The sequence below is a fragment of the Microchirus variegatus genome (assembly GCF_963457635.1).
Source record: "Microchirus variegatus genome assembly, chromosome: 18".
In the NCBI taxonomy this organism is placed as follows: Eukaryota; Metazoa; Chordata; class Actinopteri; order Pleuronectiformes; family Soleidae; genus Microchirus; species Microchirus variegatus.
In genome coordinates this window covers 14,505,217-14,525,539 of record NC_139819.1, presented here as the reverse complement: position 1 = coordinate 14,525,539, position 20,323 = coordinate 14,505,217, and the positions used below count along the sequence as shown (strand labels likewise).

Genomic DNA, 20,323 nt, shown 5'->3' with positions numbered 1-20,323 from the left:
GTTTCCTTGTCTGCAGCTGTGTTTCTCTCTGACAATTGAGATTCCATCTTTCTCATGGACAATGCCTTGTGCTCTTGGGTCCCCTCTAGTGTCCATGAGTGCTTGGTTTGCTTCTGGCTGGGGTCGGCTCTGCTCACAGGAAGCGACAAATGTCGCTTAGAAGAAAAATGTGGAATCCAGATGTTCCAAGCAGTTTTCGGCTTGTGCCATCATTAACCTCACTGATGACTAAAGGCAAAGATCTCTCATTATCATTAGCCACTGTTTCCCGTCACCTTTCCCTGCTCATGATAATGGTTTTAAAGTAAACTCTGCGACAGTGACTCCTCTGCTGTTAGGCGCTGAGGCCTGTATCACCTGAGAGAAAATAGCTGCAGCTCAGACCATTAGTAAGGATGTTTTATTGCATTCTAAGGACTCACTGAGAACAGTATCTAGCCTATTTGACTATTGAACCCAGTCTACAGGTCAGTTTCTTCTGCAGCACCTTGTGGACCTCACCTCCATTGTAAAGGTGGAGAATCAACACTTTTTGTTGACCCCAAGTGATCTGCTGATGGCTGACATAGTGCAGATCCAAACTGAGTGCTGCTTTCTCTTCACGGCTGTGTCTGCTTTATTGTTTAATCAATGAGGCAGTTTATGTGGTTCATTTTGAAAACAGCCTCCATCATCACCTTGCACTCACTTCCTTTATGCAGTGCAGTGCTTGGATTGATCGTCAGTCAGATGCCGATTAACTTCTATAGTCTGATCTCTCTTAATGGGAGAGCGGAGTAAGTTGGGCCACTTTTCATATTCAGGATCCCTACATCAAGACAATTATAGTTGTGTTGCTAACTAATATGATTGCATATATTCCAGAATACTGTGCAACAATGTGAATGAGTTTTGATAATATAGCACATTACAAAAAAAAGATGGTCCCATGTATGGGGAAGGCTGGGCCATCTCCATCTGTAAGTAAATATTAGAATAGAATATATACGTTTTATTAGATATAGGGTACTGTTAATTCTTGATGGACAGGCAGATAAGTACTAGAAAATATCTAGCATTTTGGGTTGGTGGACGTGTCCGTTAAAAGCTGTGCTAGGTTGGGTGTAAAAAGGTTTTTTGACCGTTCTGTTACTGTTAAATCTATGTAACCTATGAGTCAAGCCCACAGGAAGCTGCCTACTCCCTACTCTTCCTCAAAAAAACCCCATCACTTGCCCCACCTCTTCTCCTCCCTCCTTTCTACGCTTTATATAATCATTGCATTTAAAACAATTTTAACAAAAACTTAGACATCCAAAATAAGTATATAAACCATACTCTATTTGTATTTGTTATGATCTCATCTTTCTACCGCAGTTACTTAGATCCTAGCCTGTCATACACTGGCTCAATTTGCCCCCTGGCCAAAATGGCTCAATATTGACTTGATTGGCCCCCAACAGCTAAAATGGTGCACAATCATGGTAAGCTTTTCAGCCTCATGCTCATAGATACTCCAACTGTTGTATAAAACTAATTCAAAACGATCCATTGTGCTTTAAACACAATCCCCATGAAAGGTATTATTGACTAAATTCATTTTCACAAGTGAAACATGTTTTTCGCTCCTACCTTCACTGTCTAAATATTTGATTTAATGCTCATTTTTGTGTGGTTTCCTAGCAACAGAGGTTGGATCAACTTACCCTTATGCCCACCGTACCCCATTCTCCCCTACAGCTATGGTGATCGAGTTTTTAAAAGATGACAATTATTTGCTAGGTCCAACTTTTCAGGTGTAATCGGTTGGTTATTATATTCCCGAAAATGATGGAATATTGCTAATTATTGATGTTTTTGTGACTAAATGCATAATTGGATAATGGGAACATGATTAGTTCAAGTCCCAGTCTCATATCTTATTAAGCAGCTTCGGAAAATGACTTTTCACTACGATAATCTGATTATCAGAACTGCACATTCTGTAATCACATACTGATTAAAAGTGATTATCCAGACAGTTTTTTGTTTGATTCAATTACATACACAAAAGAAACATACACCACCTTGTGGAGAGTTTTCTGGCATCAGCCTCATTAGTCTAAAAGCTGAAAAAGACTAAAACATTTGGGCATTTAATCAGCCATGAAAGTGTAAAAAAAAAAAGCATCTCTTATCTCCACTGTGCCACATTGTCATCAGTGATAACCAGTATCAGAGGAGAGAATGGCAGGTGTCTGATAAAGGCTCAGCCAGTTTGTACCTCAACACAACCCTCAAAATAGGGATCAAGAGTCCTGTGTTCCATCAGTTTAATATCCCCAACATTAGCCCCAGCCAAGCAGACAGCACTCGTCTGCCAACAAAAACATATGGGATTCAGCTGAAGGGCTCCAGTTTTTCAAAAACAGTCTCTTTCAGTCTAAACTTCTTAAGGAGGTCGGTATGAACGTGCTTTCATTTAAAAAAAAAAAAAAAAAAAAAAAAGTTGAGGTACTGCAACGGTGAAAAAAGGTCTGGATTCAGCCTGGACACTGCCACCTTTCACCCTCTGTGTTGTTCAAAGGTGTGTTTGCTTTCAAAAAATGTGAGCAAACCTTCGTCATCATTACCTGCCATTTTCATACCCAGTCTTTCAGGAACTTTATGGGGAAAAAATACACCGTTTAATTTCGCAGGATTTGCAAAGGGGGGGGGGGGGGGGGTGGGGCCGGGGGAAACGAAAGTCTTCAAACACTTGGGAGAAGAAGTGGAGACTATTTTTGTGACCGATTCACTGCGGCAATGACAAAAACATTACTTATTAATACATTACATTATTGTCATCTTCAGGATAGTTGACTTAAATTTAATTAAGGATAATGTATTGCTTCTCAAGGATTTTAGAGAGTGTTTAAAGTTGATTAACTAAAAATCAAAGAGCTTCTATTAAACATATTGAGGGCAGAGAAAGGGCGAGCAGGCTACACTTTGAGAAACAATATGGACATTTATTTTCGGTCTGTCTTTTTGTGCCGCTTCACCAAAAAGAGCAAACATTTACTGACAGCTTTGAGGAGGTGGTGAGGCGTCCACACTTGACTCAAAATAAAACCTCACGCTGGTGAATGGCTCTCAATGTCTGTCTGAAAGGACAACAGAAAATGTGGGCTCCTCTCAAGTTTATATAGGTCATGATTAAAATGTTGAAACATAAATATCAATAAAAGCCCCTCTGCAGCACACAGTGGAATGAACTCTCGGACTGCCGAGGCAAAAAGTTGGAAAGAAATAGCTTTGCTTTGCATATCTTGGTGTGCCTCCACTCCTGCACCTCAAACCATATACCTAAACAGCTCTGGGGTCAAGCCGCTGCAACAAGCCTTGGCTAAGTCAACAAGGAACATTAAGAACTATTAGTGAATAAAACGCTTGTGCCCGACTTCAGTTCACTGCAAAAAAGGAACTGGCTCACTTTCTTTTCCTAATCAAAAAGGATATTTTCTCAGCTTTATTTCCCTCCATTGCAGCCCAAGATTATGTCAAGAGCCGTGTGCATCAAGAATGCACTTTTATGTCTCAGAGGCCAAAAGTTTAGGCCACTGAATGTTGTCACTCCCCATGAATCTGGCCATTTTAAAAGTCTCCTCGGGGGGAAGTCTTGCCAAGAGGTTTAAAGAGGCAACAGTGCTCTGCCTGGTTGGACTGACAGGGAAGAAATCAGAGATCATTTCAGTTAAAATGTCTTCCAACAGGGAAGAGTTTGCTCTAAAAAAAAAAGGGATATGCTAACTGATGCATTACCCATCAGGTCTGCTGCGTGTTTACACTTGCGAGTCTCTCGCACCACAGACACAGCAGTGCCTCACTCTTTTTGGCCGGCAGTCCCCGAATATGCAACATGACACACATTAAAAAGGTGGCCAAGTTTTACAGAGCCAATGTCGGGGGGTAAAGGTTAGCATCAGCAGTCATATTCATTCACTCTATGCTGTTCTCAGGTCAGCTCCGTGTTTGTATGCATCTGTCAGTCGGTGCATCTGCCAAAGCCTCGTCGAAAAAACAAAATGTCATTCATCCAACGCACAGTAAGAGGAGGTTTTTTGTTCCAGCTGTCTCGGTTCATGGAAACAAATGAGTGAGGCAGAAACTGTATTTAGCTGTTGCGTTCAGGCATTTCCAAACAGCTTGGAGTTTGTTTGTCACGATGACATAAAAGCCGGTTATTCCTGTCACAGACATCCTCCGCGCTGCAGCTGAGCGCAGTCAGATTTTTTTGTCGTCTTCCTTTCACATGAAATACAGATGTCCTACAATTACAGATCCATCCACGGGATATGGAAGAAACAATCAGATCTGAGTCACACGATGTGTGGCACAATCATAAATCTGTGAGCAGTGAACTGACAAAAAGAATGGATGTCTTTTTTTCCAAGCCTGCACTATATTTTGTCACATAAATCGGCTGTGGAGCGTTTGTTAACATATATAGATGTACAGTATATCTACGATCATTGCGCAGCTTGTAAAGCAATTGTCCGACTTCTGCACGAAGAAAATTACCCTGGTATTCTACTTTTTCCATGGTGTTTTGAAATACCTCCCGTGAAACCTCTTGAACGTCAGTGTCCGATGTTTTCTGTATAACATAGTATCAGCTGACAGTGGGCTGTCAGAGTGAATGTGCTGTTATAGAATGGGTTGGACACGTTTTGACAGCTTCTCATCACCCCCACCATTAAAAAGAAATGTGGTAAAAAAAAAAAAAAAAGGAAGTTTCTTCAGTACTGAGCAAAGATGTTTTTCTACTATACAGTTCTAGCATGACTCTGCTCGATTCTAATTGTTTTGTTTTTTCCATCAGGGATAGTATACCTGGTGTTTTTTTTTGTTTTCTTGATTCCTGCTCTGGCAAAGTTCCAAGCGAGCTGAGCCAAAACTTAAGTGTCGACAGATTGATTAGCAGAGAGTGAACAATGCAGAACTGTACATCAGTTAAAAAATATACTGAACAAAAATATAAATGCACAAACTTGAAATGGTGAACAAAATGCATTGATGCATTTGTTTACGGAATGATTTGTTTCGCTCAAACCCAGTAGTCCAGTGTCACTTGGCCACTCCTATTGACTACAATCTCAGATTGAGTATTTCAACTCACCAGAGTCATAAAGGATGGCAGAGTGGTGGTCAATATGTGTGACCAGTACACAGACACTCCTTATGGTCTGGTCAATAAAAGGGCACACCAAAATGTGGACTTTTGTCACTTGTCAATATGCCACAGATGTCACAAATCATGAGGGAGCGTGCCATTAACATGCTGAGTGCTGGGTTGAGCGTTACAGCTGTGGCAACACAACTGAATGACGCCGTATTCACCAGACATGTCACCTATCGAACACCTTTGGGATGTTCTGGATAAGCGCATCCGCCAGCGGGTTCTAGTTCCAGTTCCAGTTCCAGTTCCCCAGAACGGACGCCAACTTCAAGTGGCTCTGCAAGACGAATGGGACAACATCCCCCAGGCCACGATCGACAACCTGGTGATGTCCATGTGTCGCCGGTGTACCGCTCTGCGTGAGGCTAATGGTCGACACACACGTTATTGAAGTTTGTGAACTTGGATCATCGACCCCCATTGTGTTCTTCCTGCCATTACTCCAGGACTTTTGTTTTGAAATTGATCCTAATGCTCGCAAACTAAAGCCACTTTATTGACAAAGTTGTACTGTTATTTTTGGATAGTTACTCTGTTTTGTCACATAACAATAACTACAAGTTTTTCTTAGTGCGTTTATATTTTTGTTGAGTGTACTTTAAAATCCTGAAAGCCTGCGGTAATCTCCAAAATTAAGCAAGGAAATGTCTAAAATGTCGATATTAAACAGAGGAGTCTGGTGCATTTAGTTGCAGCACTGCTAAAAGCCAGCGATCGTGAACCCAATCTCAGTTCTATTTTAGTATTCAGTATGTTAGTTCAGCCACTCTGTCCTGCAGGAATTACTGAACTAATCATTTTAAATTGAGCTGATTCTAATGATTCAGTACACTGTAAACAAATGATTTGCTCATCACTAGTTTGCATCGTATATAAAAAAAACATCATGGCAGTTTCGCGCAGCAGTGGTGTGACGACCCCGTCCCCACTTTGACTAGGTTCTATGGAGTAATGGAAAATGAAGTGCTTGATTCCAAATCCGTGTAGAGTCAAGCAATGCAGAGCCAAATCGTGCTCGAACTGTATCGTGAAATAGCGCCAAAAGAACAACAATAATAGGGAGTCTGTTTGATCCAAAAACACAGACAGACTTTATCCACTGGAGAAAGAAAAAAAAAAAAGTAAATTCAGCTTCAACCTTCGAGGCATTGACCAACCAGTCAATAAAGTCAAAAGTATTTTTGATAGCCAAATGGCACGTAAAGCAATTTCTTCACATGAATGCAAGATCTCCACCATAAAAAGATACTGAGAAAAATGGTACCAGTCAGTACTACAGAGCAGTGATTCTCAAATGGTGGGACGCGACACCAAAGTGGGTTGCAGAGCTCAGTGGATTACAGGAGTGGATGATACCATTTACCTATTGGGTTCAGCACCTCCTCACTGCTCTCCATAGACAATGAGATGCAAAACACATTAATCTCAACCAGGGATTTTACTAGAGCTGAATCGATTATTAATCGATAAATCGATTATTAATCGATGAATCAATTATTAATCGATGAATAAATTATTAATCGATTACTAAATTAATTGGTTTGAAGCTTTTTTCATGATTAAAACCAGATTTCTGATTGTTTTAGCTTCTTAAATGTGAATATTTTCTTTGTTTCTTTGCTCCACCTAACAAAGAAATCATTAAAACTGAATCATTTTGGTTTGTGGACAAAACAAGACATTCAAGGACATCGTTATTTCCAGGTTTGACAAACACTAATCAACGTTTTTTAACATTTTCTGACTTTTTATGGACCAACCGATTCATCGATTAATCGAGAAAATAATCAACAGATTAATCGATTACGAAAATAATCGTTAGTTGCAGTTCTAGTTTTTACAGAGGTGTCACAGAGAACTGTATACTGAACATGGTCTTTTTGATGTTTATAACTAAAACTGGAAATGAATGCTTAATGAAATGAGAGAGAGCAGTTAATTGCGGTGAGTTTCTGTTCTAACAGCGTCTGTGACGCACACACACCTCCTCACTCTTCAAAAGTATGTCCTAAGAATTCCATTTAAGACTGAAAACTATTTCTCCCCTGTCTTTGGTTTAGGATTTTCAGGCATGTCTAAAATGATGGCTGTACAGTAGTTAACATAACTCCTGCTCAAACGCTGTAACAAAAAAAAACATCAGTGCACTCATAAGTAACTGCACCTGCTCTAACTCTAGCGGACGCACAGAAAAGCTCTGCAGCTGTATTAAACATTTCTAAAGGATGGAAAGTAACAAAATACATTTACTAAAGTTACTGTATTGAATACTTTTTTTTAGTGTATTTTGTGTTTTTTAAGTACAATTTAAAATCAGGATTTTCTGACTCCCATTTCATATTTCTACTACACTCACACCCCAGGCAAAGTAACCAATTAACTTTTACTTAAAGTTACTACTTGTACTTACTTTTTACTTCTACTTGAGTACATTCTCAGATGACTACTTTTACTTCTACTTGAGTAATATTTCATGAAAGTATTGGTACTTTTACTTGAGTACAATATTTTAGTAATTTTTTCCACCGCTGTCTTAAAGGTGAAGTAAGTAGTTTATAGTGCCATCTAGAGGAGAGGCTGAAATTGACAACAAAGAACTGCTCCTCTGCTCACCCCCTTTGTACGTTATGTTGATAAACTGTGACAGAATGACTGGCACAGTATCAAGCTCTTTTAAAGCAAATACAGCATTACAGCAGGGAATACAGCATTTAAAGGGACAATACTATGTCTTTTAGTAAAACAATAAAAGATGATCGGTGTTTATTAAAAACCATGTACTCATGTGTAAAAAAATAACCAGTATCTAGTCGAGGGCATTATGAAACTCATCTAAAATAAATAATAATCCGGCACCACACCATGCAACACTTTTCTTAAATGTTTTTTTGACCATTGACAGGATTTGAAGGCTGGAGCCATTGTCGCTTAAGGTAAAGCATTTAATCCCTTTTTGAAGCAAACAATAAAGCACAAAAAAAGAGGGAGGTCAGATCTATAAGAGTCGCAATGTTGTGGGAGGACGGCGTGAACGATCTAGTACAGATGCACACTGCTGACATCTCGAGATCAGTTGCATTGCTTCATTGTTCTAATCCTTACGGTTTAAAATGTTTTAAAGGTGCTGCACATCTCATCCTCATGAACAACAACAACAAAAAACTAAAAACTGGCAAAACCAACCAATCATCAGCTGGGCCTGCATCCCCACCCTTCTTCTCATGGTTTACGATGGACACACTGTACTTTTAAAACTGCCATCTATCCCTTTATTGAAACCTGCAGACCGTCCAGGTGCGTTTGAGGAATAAAACACTGTCATTACATCCTGTAAACAGAAGCGAACGCCTTTAGGAGGCCCATATGTTCTACATAAGAGTGAAAAGGTTCAAAAGAAAGTCCCAAAACTTTAGACTTTCATCTTAAATGTACAGTATTTATTCCTCTTGACATTTGTTACGGAGGGGATGGGGTTCGGGGGGGGGGGGGGGGGGGGGGAGTTGTGTTTACACTTGCATAGTACGTTTTTTAGTACCTGCTCTGGCAAGTTTCCAAGCTAGCTGAGGCGATCCGACACAAGAATCAAGCCGAACAATGCCGAACAATGCCAAACTGTAGATCAGTTAAAAAGACTTAACAATCCTAAAAATTACCAGGGAAATGTCTAACATCTCAATATTTAACAGAGGAGCATGGTGCTGATCACGACCGGCGAGTGGTATCACAAACCCTGTTGCTGTATTTCAGTCTGTGCTCTGGTCATGGAGGAAGTACTGAACAAATATTTTTTTAATGAACTGATTCTAATGATTCAGTTACACTGAAAATGACTGCTTTACAACTCATTTGTGTGTCACGTGTGTAAAACTAATTCAAAGCGGTTTCATGCAGCCATGCAGTGAATACTCTGTCCACGTTGAGTAGGTACTATTTTTTTGTAGTGCAAAACCAACCTAAACCTGAACCGCGCCGTGCCGAGGTTAGGCCCGGCGAGCTGGGACCATAGTGGAAAAGGGCCTCTCATCCTAATATTGTTAGCATTGTTTGTGTGCTTGTCTGTGTTTTACCAGTTTTTTTTGTTTTATTTTTGTTTGTCTTTTCATACCAATTACAGCACAGTACAAATCCTTAAGTCTCTTTATGCATCTGTTGGTGACTCTGCAGCCATACGCAAATATGCATATATATTTCTCTTCAAATCATTATTTTACTTTATTTCCCTTACCTTTAATGTATCGGTTCTGCTTTGCACCATCTGCACTGCTTGGTTTCTACACCGTGACAGTTCCTTTTGGGTGTGTGTGTGTATGTGTGTATGGGAAATTCAGTAAACAAAGTGTGGGGAAAAAAAATGTATAATATGCAAAACAAGGGTATGGGGCATACAATGTATCAGACTGGTCTTAATTAAAGCTGATGGACAAGGCTTCAACCAAGACCTAAGGATCAGCATTCCTCCTTTTCATTCAAATGTCAAAGATAGACGTGAATGCAGCCAATATAGGGGTTGCATGGGTCCATAACATGGATGTGTTGTTCAACATATTGCATTATACTGTATACCACCGCTATACTTTTTTTTTATATATAGTTCATGAGCCTCCTCTACTTTTAATGTACTTTGCACCATGTTTGGATGTGACCATTTCTGAACCATGCATTAAGGAGTCAGAAAACAGACCACATCACTGTTCATGATCACTGTTTATCAAGGCATCCCTCTCAGTGGTTGCTTCTATAACATGCAATGTGAAGGGTCTCTCCCACACAGGGCAGCAAAGATGACCCTCATCTCACCCCCACACTACTGCTGCTGCTGCTGCTGCTGCTAGTGAAGCAGAGGACATATCTGCCTGGTAATTATTCAGCAGCCAGGCTGGATGTTTGTCTGCCTGTTGCTGTGAAGACCTCTACACAGCAGACCTGGCTATAATTAAGAAACAGTAAAACACACACACACCGAGTGAGGGCTCCAGCTACCACTTGAGATCAAAGACCACTGGCCCACAACGGCATTGCTTTTTCATCAGCAACCACTGGTTTGGGGAGTGTTTGATGTCGAAGTTATGCAGTCCTGCATGTTTTACATCCAGGCTCCCAACACCACAAAAGATGGTCATGTTCTGTTTGACAGAGAGGAGCCAGAAGAACAGAAAACCTGACATCAAATGATAGTATCATAAATCACAGGTTAGATACCTGTTCCAACCCAAGAAAATGTGTCCCAACATATCCTAGATATGTTTAACCCCCAAAATACACAGGTTGTAGAATGGACGCGCTGTGCTCTGATCCGCACAGCTCCACCGATTTACACTGCTTGTGTCTCACATCTGCATGCTTACGGACAGCTGCACAGCTGGAGTCTTGAGACTAGGTTTTCTCGCTGTACTTCTCGCACAGAAATACACTGAACGTGCTTTTGGAGGTGATCCCGGTAACGCGCGCTGCTTGCTGAGCACAGTTACTGCACGTGAGAGTCTCCAAACACCACAAAAGGTCACCAGATTAAGCGACAAAGTCGCCATGTTGGCAACACTGGTCTGTCAGAGATGCGTGCGACTCGAAAGCTGTGACAGCGATCGGCGCAACAGAAGACAGACAGGTAGCTCAGCCAATTATTTTATTCGGTCCGAATTTTTTAATTGGTCATACTTTTATCATAATAATATGAGAATTAAAGCTCACATAGAGTGGTCCTATCACACATTTATGTTAGTAATGGAGGTCTACTTACATACATTAATTTGTTTTTATGGTCAAACCTCCTAGTAAATGAGCTGAGAGAAATCTCTCCTCACTGAAGCTCTCCTCAGTCACACTGTTTCAGCCTGAAATCTCACACCCAGAAGACAGAACTGTTGTGATTGGCCAGCCAGCGTAGAGCCTTCTCAACTGTCTTGTGATTGGCCAATACCTGGAAGTGACGTAATTAGCACACCAGTTCAACTGAGCGGTACCGACACGCAGCCACTACGCAGACATTCACAACCAGTGACCTTTGACACATGAACTAGAATGGATATGCGTCAGCTCTGACGCCAGATCGGACACACAATTCAACCGTGTTTTAATGGGTGTATATCATCTGAAACTAAGCACTGTTGTGTTTTTGTTGCCATTTATGTGCACGTCTCATCCATAATGGACAAACCAAGCCTTTTCTGTTCCCTGAGGGGCATCCTATGGTCTTGGGAAGTGGGTAGGCATTATTTTTTTTGCTGTCATATGCAACTTAACAACTAAAAGTAACTAAATCCTTATCATAACATTTTTAATAGGTTATTAAAACAGGAAAATATACGGCTCTTTACTGGATTTCACTGAATTACATCACTTAAAAATATGCAGCTCCCTGCTGCACTGGGTATTAAACACATCTGACAGTATACAGAGCACTAATTTTTCTCTTCACTGAAAAGGGGGAAAAGGGACTTTCTGACAACAGTGCTACTCAAGTCCCTTAATGACAGTAAAAGAAGACAAAAAAGCACCGGACAAGCTCCACAACAGCAGCCAAATCAAATCCTCCTTCCATTGGGAAAAGCATCTGACCTATGATAGCTTTTGGCATCTTCAAAGTGATATCCTGCCACAAAAGTTTTTACAAAGTAAAACTCTCACATCCTGTGTGGCCCCCTCTCAAGGATGACTCCTGAGAGGTTCAACTATTAATGTCTCGGGGAGAGAAAAAAAAAAAATCTGTGACAAAGTGACAAAGTGCTTCCTCTCCCTCCAATTAAAGGAAATGGCCACATCTTGTAGTGCAGAGGACTGCTATTATCTTTGTTTGTGTAGTTGACACTGCCTTTGTAAGGTTATATTTAGGATTTCACTCGTGCACGAATACCAAATTGAACATCAATTACATGGACAGTTTGATATTGAGCAACATTGAACTAAATACTTCACTATATTGTCCTTCATTTAATGTTGAAAAAATGAAACTCAGTCATATTAAATGTTATTCTATAATAACTACACAAGAGATTATATAATTTCCATATTTAGACAATGTTCATATTAGGGATGGGACTTTTTTTGTGGACAAAACGTTCGACAATCGACACGTGCGTACCTCAACAAAAAAAAATAAGGCTATAATCAACCAAAGAAACTCTTAGTCGACTAAAGACCTAAAATTTCTACTAAAAATCGACTAATCGGGGGGCGGGGGGGGTGCTTTGCGATAGCGGCTATTTTTTATAATAAAAAAAAATAATTAGTCGACCAATGACAATTTTAGTCGAGCCAGAGCGTGTCGACCAATTAGTCGACCAGTGGACTTTGACTTTACAGCCCTATAAAATAAGTCGAAGTGTCACAAACACGTAAAGTTAAGGAAGCTGTGCACGAAAAGGTGAGACCTCGACACGTGGACCTCAACAATCGACACTCTCAAAATGTCGTGAAATTCCCATCCTTAGTTCATATTCCTTTGACACTTATTACATATACACCTTAAGGCAATATACCATATCCTTACATTGCCCTTTATATAACCTCCCTGTCAGATGTCAGCAGTTGTACCTCAGAAACCTTGATTCAAAGAAAAATCATTCAAACTTAAGCCTTGGGCTTTATGTTCCTACGGAAGAGGATTAGGGCCACATGTGTGTCTTTTTTGAAACGAAATTCTGACTTTAATATCAGAAATGTTTTTTTTTTTTGTTTGTTTTTTGTTTTTTTAAATCATTACATTGTTTGTGAGCTAGTTTTTAAAAGCAGGAATCAGAGATGACAATTACTTTTAAGAACGTCAATTTGTGCATTTGACGTGTTTTATTATTTATACATTTATTCTTCTCACTTAATGTCTAACTGTATAGTTATCACCACTACACTCGAGGCTGAGTCGTTGCAGAAAATCTCCTTATATTCCTCGCAGTTTTATCTGCAAATAAATATTGTTTATTTTCCATCTGAGTCGTCACATGATTGACTCAATTTCCAACAAAACCCCAAACAATATCTGCTTCGGTTACATTTTAAAACATTTTATGCCCGCCTTCTTTAAAAAATGCTGGGCAGTATCATACGTTTTTTTTTTTTTTTTTCTTTTTTTTGGCTGGCCAGCTAAACTGTCAAAACCCCACACTCTCACGCCTGACTGTGAGATTCTCTTTTAACATGTGCTGCCATGATACCAAGCGCTTTAATGTCGATCCCCGCAGAGCAACTTTTGGCCATGCCTCCGCAGGGGGAATCAAAACCTGAAGTCATCCACACAAAACATTCGAGAACTCACATGCAAGCACAGCTGTGCAAGTGTTCCTGAAGTGTGAAACCGACTTTGCAGGTCTCGTGCGTATACTGTACAAAAGCAGAGCCAGTGCAACCTTAACTCTTACAGTCTGTTACACCAGAATTTGTGTCATATGCTGTTTTTTTTTTTCTCCATTGCCAGTAGAGGTGTTAACCTTTCCATTTTCTGTTATGTTTTCCCTCCAGTGAGTTGTGTTTGATGCAAAAAAAATGATGATCAGTCAGTGCAACTCTCAAAAGAGGACAGCACCATGGAGACCAGTGACAATGTCACAGGGTTACATATTTGGATCTTTTTTTTTTTTTCCAGTCCCTCTTTCACACTGAATTAATCCACCGTAAGTTCAATTAGGAAAACTAGTTATGCGTGGGTTTTTAAATCATAATTTCATTCTCTTACGTCTCCCCATGAGCACGTGCAATCTTACAGTAATTCTTAGGACAACACAATTATTAAGACATGAGATGCCGGTCATGCATTTTTATCACCAACCCTTGTATTTTTTGGGAAAAACAAACACACTGCAGTCCAACAAAAACTCAGTGCAGACATACCACACCTGTCTCCTCTTAGAGAATAAAGCACTTTTTACGCAATATCTGACCACAGATACACAGACTGTACTCGCTGAAATCATCGCTGGTTCTTTTTCCCCAGCAGAATAGTTCTATAATAAAAGGATACAACAGCAACAACAGCTTGGTCGTTTTAAGACGGACGTGTCTCAAGGTGACTTACGGAGTTGCAACTCGGTTTTGTTTTTACAAAGTCTGAAATATTTCTGCTCACCAACGAGAACTAGAATTTTGATGGCTTCGGTTCACTGAGACTTTTTCCTGAATGCAGAGATGTTTCACTGACCTCATCCGGACGATTTTGGCCGAGGCCATTTCCCAATTACTGTTCAAGTGTTTTATGGGGGGTGACGAGGAGGATAAGACTGCAGACTTTTGCAAGAGCACAAAAGGAACTTGTGTTTTATGTTGGGAAGAGGTCGGGGGAAATCCTTCGGGTTTGTGGAAGCAATGGATGGCCACTCACCCGTGACAAACTTCTGTACAAAAAGCTATTATGTCTGTCCGCCTGAACAGAACAATGTGCTGTAAACATTCTGCATGCTGACGCAAAGAAATGCTTAACTTAAGAGTTACGGACATCTAAAATCCCTTGGTGTCACTTGATAAGGTCATGGCACTTTTGTAATGAAAAGACAGGGTTTGAAGGGGAGGAGAAGTAGGAGCTTTATGGCTGAGGAGGACTTACCAAGCCGTCACAGTTGTTAATAGCAACAGAGGTCCCGGGGACGTCCGAGATGTCACCAATAAAGGTGCAGTCCGTCTTCAGCAGTTCACGTCGCAGCGTCTTCTCCGTCGCGCTGCTTCGTTCGGTCTGGTTGGCGCTGGCATCGCCGCCGGTGCCGTTGCCCGATCCTTGAACGTCGTCGTGCCATTCCACCATCGCACCGAGGGCCACCAGTCTGTTGTTTGGGCGCAGGCGAAGGTGGAACTCCTTACCGAAGGCCGTGACGTTGAAAAAAAGTTTCTGTTCCTGTTCACCCGAAGAAAACACCTCCCTCTTGATGCGCTGCTTGTGAGTGGCCGAGAGCAAGTGTGACAGGTAGTGTCCATGGGAGTCGGTGCTGAACGGAGTGACCAGGCCATATTCCTTCAAACGGCTCCTCAGCTGGTCTGTAAAACAGCAGTGAAAACGTTAAAAAAAAGAAGAAGAAGAAAAAATTACAGTGTTGCATGTTTTATTTCTCAATCAGAGTTTCATGGGAATAAGAAGGGAAGGGGAATAGATGCAGCAGGGTTGTAATTTAACCACTTCCTCTCCCGACTGAGCAGGTCTATTGCACAATTCTGGTCTACCAACAATTTTTTTATTATTTTGCTGCTTTGTTTTACGACATATTTTGTTGAGAAACTGTCACAAAGAACAATTCTTATGGACAACATTATAGTTGAGTACAGAGGAAAATAAACAGTTTCTCCAGATATTCTTGATAAATTGTTACTGCTTTTAGCACAAATAAATATGTAAATACATAACCACCATCCTCAAAGTATACGCATCCTATTATGAATAAATGTTGTTTATTTGAGGTCAGCTCTTTAGTACAAGGAAAAATAGTTGGGCCTTTAAAGGAAATTTCCACTCAGGCTTGGGTTTATGAAATGTGTGCAATGTCAGACAAATTCAAAACATTTTTTGGTTGGAGAAAAAAAAAAAAAATGTACCATGACATCGAAACCATATAATTATCTTGTAGGTTTTGACGAGAAGATATTCAAGCACGTGTCAATGGTGAAACTTAAATTGCACGTCTTAGAAAATTACACGCTTTACAAATCACAGTGTGTAAGCTTCAGACATGTTATGAAGAAGACATGACTCTGACAGGCTTCTGAGGAAAAACATGCAGATGTCATATAAAGGCAAGTTGAGATTTTTACGACTACTCAACAGCAGCAGTTTTGATCACGCCGACGTTGACAGATTTGTATGGATAGGAAATTAAGCTCATAACCCGACGACTAAAGCAAATGGCAGACACGTGCCTGGTTTTCAAACCTCCAAACGCATCAAAGGCCTTTTTTTTTTTTTTACAGAGAAAATTCCTTACATTTACATCATGTTAACTTTACACCTTGTGCAAACATGAAAGACACAGGGCTACTTGTTTAATACGGGCACCCGAAAAGGTTGTGCAACATGTGTAGGCGCTGATGTAAACTCCGATAAAGCAGATACTATGGAGGAATATTATTCCTTCACAGTATGAAGTTGTGCATGTTTATGAAGTCCTGTAAGATTTGTGTTTGTTTGTTTGTTTATTTAGGCCACAGAAAACAGTTATATTCTTGAATACAGACGGATCTGACTCCATATCCTATCATTATCATTCTGACGTTTTAAATCACTGGAACAGCTTGAAATACAATATATTTCAAGCTGTTCAAGTGATTTAAAACAAATGGATGTTTTTCAATAATGAATGAACGGGTTTTCTTCTAAACGAACATTTCCAAGGGAAGCACAGAAAACCATCAGAGAAAGTATATGGACTTCATACCTGCCCATAAATAACAAGTGTGGACTATGGCTGCATGACGCATGATCAAAATGTGTAAGACTTGTAGACTTGTACCAAAGATCAATTGTGTGCAAGCAGTGATGGTGCCTTGTTAATGTGACAAGATAAACAAGTGTAACATCTTTCCAACGCCATCATTTTGCATTTCTACAGACCTGTCATCACAAAAAAAAATATGACCATGATTTGTCGATCTCTGATACTACAGTGAAAATTGGATTTAATATGCGAGGTCATTTTTATTTCACACATAATTGAAACCTCTCATACTTCTAGCAGTGAGGTGAGGTTTTCTAGTTTCACGTAAGAGACTCGAGTAAGAGACTTACATTGAGGGGAGAAGCATAATATCAGAAATCTAACGCCTCTGTAATAGCACAGCCACAATTGGTTTCATTAAAAAACCGAAGATAAAAGCCCTGTGGAGCGTTGAGACCTGGTGGTGTTAAGAATCAAAGGTTATCACAACAAATGCAGCAAATTAAGTTGAACAGAATTCATGAGGGACTCATTTATTCGTTGTGCACTACTTTATCCTCCACATGAGGGCCGCTGGAGCCGATCCCAGCTGACACTGGGTGAAAGGTGGGGGTTCACCCTGGACAGGTTGAAGATGAAGATGAAAAAACATTCACTCACACACTTATGGTCAATTTAGAGTGTCCAATGGTTTCCTCCCTGCATGAGAAGATTATGCAAACTCAACACAGAAAGGCCCTAACCCGGGATGCGAAGCGGCAATCTTCTTGCTGCAGGGCAAGTTTTCAAAAACACCTTCTTTACAGCGAGGTGCTACAACAATGCGTTATCTGACTGCGTAACCACGGAGACCCCTCAAGCCTATATAGTTCTCCGTCGTGGTGCCGGATACGCACTGCAATTTCCCGCCCGATCAGTAGGGGTCGCTACGCAATGTTGTTGTGCTTCTGGCTACAGTGAGCAACGGCGTCCGAGAGAGAAAGACTGTTGTTGTTGTTGTTGTTGTTGCAGCGGAAAATTACATTGAAACAGTGGCCGTTTCTCACTTTTCTGTTTTAAGACAATTGGAGGCGAGGAATTGGCCATTTAGAGTCTAAACATGTCGTTTGTGTATTAAGATATGACATATTTATGGTTTGGCAGCGACGTTGTCGGCGGTGACCAGCTCCACCTCTGTGGACGCTCGGTGTGCACAGTGGCCGGCACAGAGCAGCGTTATCTCGGCCTGTCTTGAGAACCCTTGCAGTCTCCGTTGTCCCTTCACGGAGTGACGGACACTTAAAAAATATTTTGTGCAGCCGGAGACGACGCAGAGGCTCTCCGTCAGGCTCTCCGGCGACGTAGAGGGGTCTCCGTTAACCTACGTAGAGCACTTTACGCAGGAGTATAAATTGGGCTTAAGGGCTCCCTTTTTAATAATTAGCATTTCTAATTTGCCACTGTTGTGCAGACCTTCCACGTACAAATTTTTCAAGACTTGAGGACTTTGGTTTCAAGAAATCCAGAACATGTTTGGAAAAGAAACAAGGTCCCTTTTTGTGCAGTTTGAGACTGTTTTTTTTTTTCTTTCTTTCTTCATTTTAATCCGTGGTACAATTTATTTGGGCACAACACACCACTTGTATTTGGGGGCGCAGACCAAAAGATGTCATCAAGATAATTAAATACAGAAGAAGCGATCTCAAAGGAGTCAGATACTCAAGAGTGGAGTTGTTTGCTTGTCACGGGAATGCGACGCGATGTCTGTGTGAATTAAGAAAAGGGGCAAAAAACTGGATGTTAAAGCTAAACGGCAGCTAAAGCCAAAATCAGCAGTAGCTGGCAGCCTAGGACGTTAATCAGGGTGTAAAGCAGGCGACTGCCTGAGGCCCCCGAGCTGAATAAATCCAGCCAAGACTAATGATGTTAGTCCAAAGCAAAAACAATTTATTGAGCACCCCCTTTAAATTCTTTGACCGGATTAAGTGCAGGTGACTGCTATAACACCATGGTCGCAAACCCCTTAATGAGGCGCCGTGCACATAGCTAGGGGGGCTTCTTTGGGATCTTTCCTATTATTATTATTATCAACATTATTGATGTTGCTTGGTGTTAGCTTCAAATAAATCAATGAGAAAATGTGTCAGAGGAAGTCTGAGTCACTGTAAATGAGTCTCGGCGAGGTACAAGGTGTGAGAGGAAGGAGAAAACGTGGAGGTGAAAAAAGCAAAACTGAATGGCTGATTTAGCTGCTTTTATGAGGCCAACAGTGGCAGACCACAGATTACTGCCCTCGCTCTGTGTGAAGGCCCCGGAGGGGAGATAACAGCGGGCGTACAGGGATCCTACGTGGACACTGTTGAAGCTCACTTATTTCTTAACCTCAGGATGGAGAACAGATGTGCAGGATTTAGAAGTGGAATTTTCTTTCCTGTATAACAAAGCCCTTGAAGCAGTTTGCTCATATAATATGGCTCTATGTGTGTGTGTGTGTGTGTGTGTGTGTGTGTGTGTGTGTGTGTGTGTGTGTGTGTGTGTAGGGGGAATGGTGGGGTGCTAGAGGAGGGTGAGGAGGTGCACTACTACAGTGCTCCTCACACACAAACTCCCCTCCCACTTTGATCTCAGTTCAACCAAAGATGCCCTCCTAATAACTTTAGGAGAGAACTCTCTTCCACTTTCTAACAACAAATATTTGTAAAAAAAACAAGGTCGAGGAAGGGAAGAAGAGGAAAAACAAACAAAAAACAGACAGGACTTACCCTCGCGATCAACTTCGCCAGCCTGTTGGTTGGAGAAGAAAAAGCTTGTTAAATGAGGCACAAGTGAGGAGGAAATCATGATCTGAGAGATGTGAAGCAGAGAGTTTAGTGTCGCTTAGCCACTAGTTTCTGCTGCTCGTAAAAACGATTTACAAAAAATGTCTTATGTAACAGGATACACTCCAACACTGTCAACGTGTGTTTCACAGAGGAAGCAGTGTGCGCATTTTACTCCCAACAAAGTGGAAGAAAAGTTCCGGAGAGAGAGTTGCCTTCACTTTTTTCCTCCCCGGCTCACACACACACACACACACACACAGACACACACACACACACACACACACACACACACAAACACACACACAGAGTGACTTTCTTTCATATCACCACGCGACTGAAACCGTGCGTAAAAGAAAAGTCATGACAGACTCTTACCTTGTCAGCTGAAGTCAAAACAAATCCTGCAAGTAGAAAGGCTAGTGACAGAACAGCCATCACGAGTTTCAATTGGGGAAATAAGAAGAACTATATCCGCACGTCAGAGTTAAAAAAAAAAATTAAAAATATATATATAACAAAAATAAAAGTCTAAGTCAAAACGCACGCGTCACCCGGCTCATTCAAAACTTCTCAGGGTGCACGGGAGTTTAAAAAAACAAAGACATGAATAATAAGTAAGTTTCATTAAAACAAGAGTGAAGCGAGTTACGACACTTTTGTCAGTCAGTGTTTTTCTTTTCTTTCTTTTTTCGTTTCTGTTTGTTTCCTTTTTCTTTCTGTTGCCGAAGTTTCCCCAGAAAGTTTTAGGTGAAGTGAAGTGAAGTGAAGTGAAGTGAAGAGCGCACGAACACACAAACACACACACACTCCGCCGCTGGCCGGACAGAGCTGCAGAGTGAAGCTCTTACAACTTGGCACTTGGCTCCCTGTGTAATAAACGTCCAGCCCTGTGTGTGACGTCACCATGTCCTCTCCTCCAGCCCTGAACACATGGTGAGGAGGAGGAAGAGGAGGAGGAGGAGGGTCCCAACTCCCTTCTTCATCCCATCCAGGAGAGAGTG

The 20,323-nt window shown here is 41.0% G+C and overlaps 1 protein-coding gene across 1 annotated transcript in view; it reads right to left on the bottom strand.

The window, feature by feature from the left end:
• Nucleotides 1-19,757, bottom strand: part of adamts3 (ADAM metallopeptidase with thrombospondin type 1 motif, 3) — a gene marked incomplete at its 5' end in the record, with an annotated part of 149,063 nt that extends 129,306 nt beyond the window's left edge. The window contains 3 exons of the mRNA XM_083904897.1: nt 14,709-15,133; nt 19,263-19,284; nt 19,698-19,757. Coding sequence (XP_083761023.1) covers nt 14,709-15,133; nt 19,263-19,284; nt 19,698-19,757 — 507 coding nt within the window. The remainder of the gene's footprint in view (nt 1-14,708; nt 15,134-19,262; nt 19,285-19,697) is intronic.
• Nucleotides 19,758-20,323: the final 566 nt, after the last annotated feature.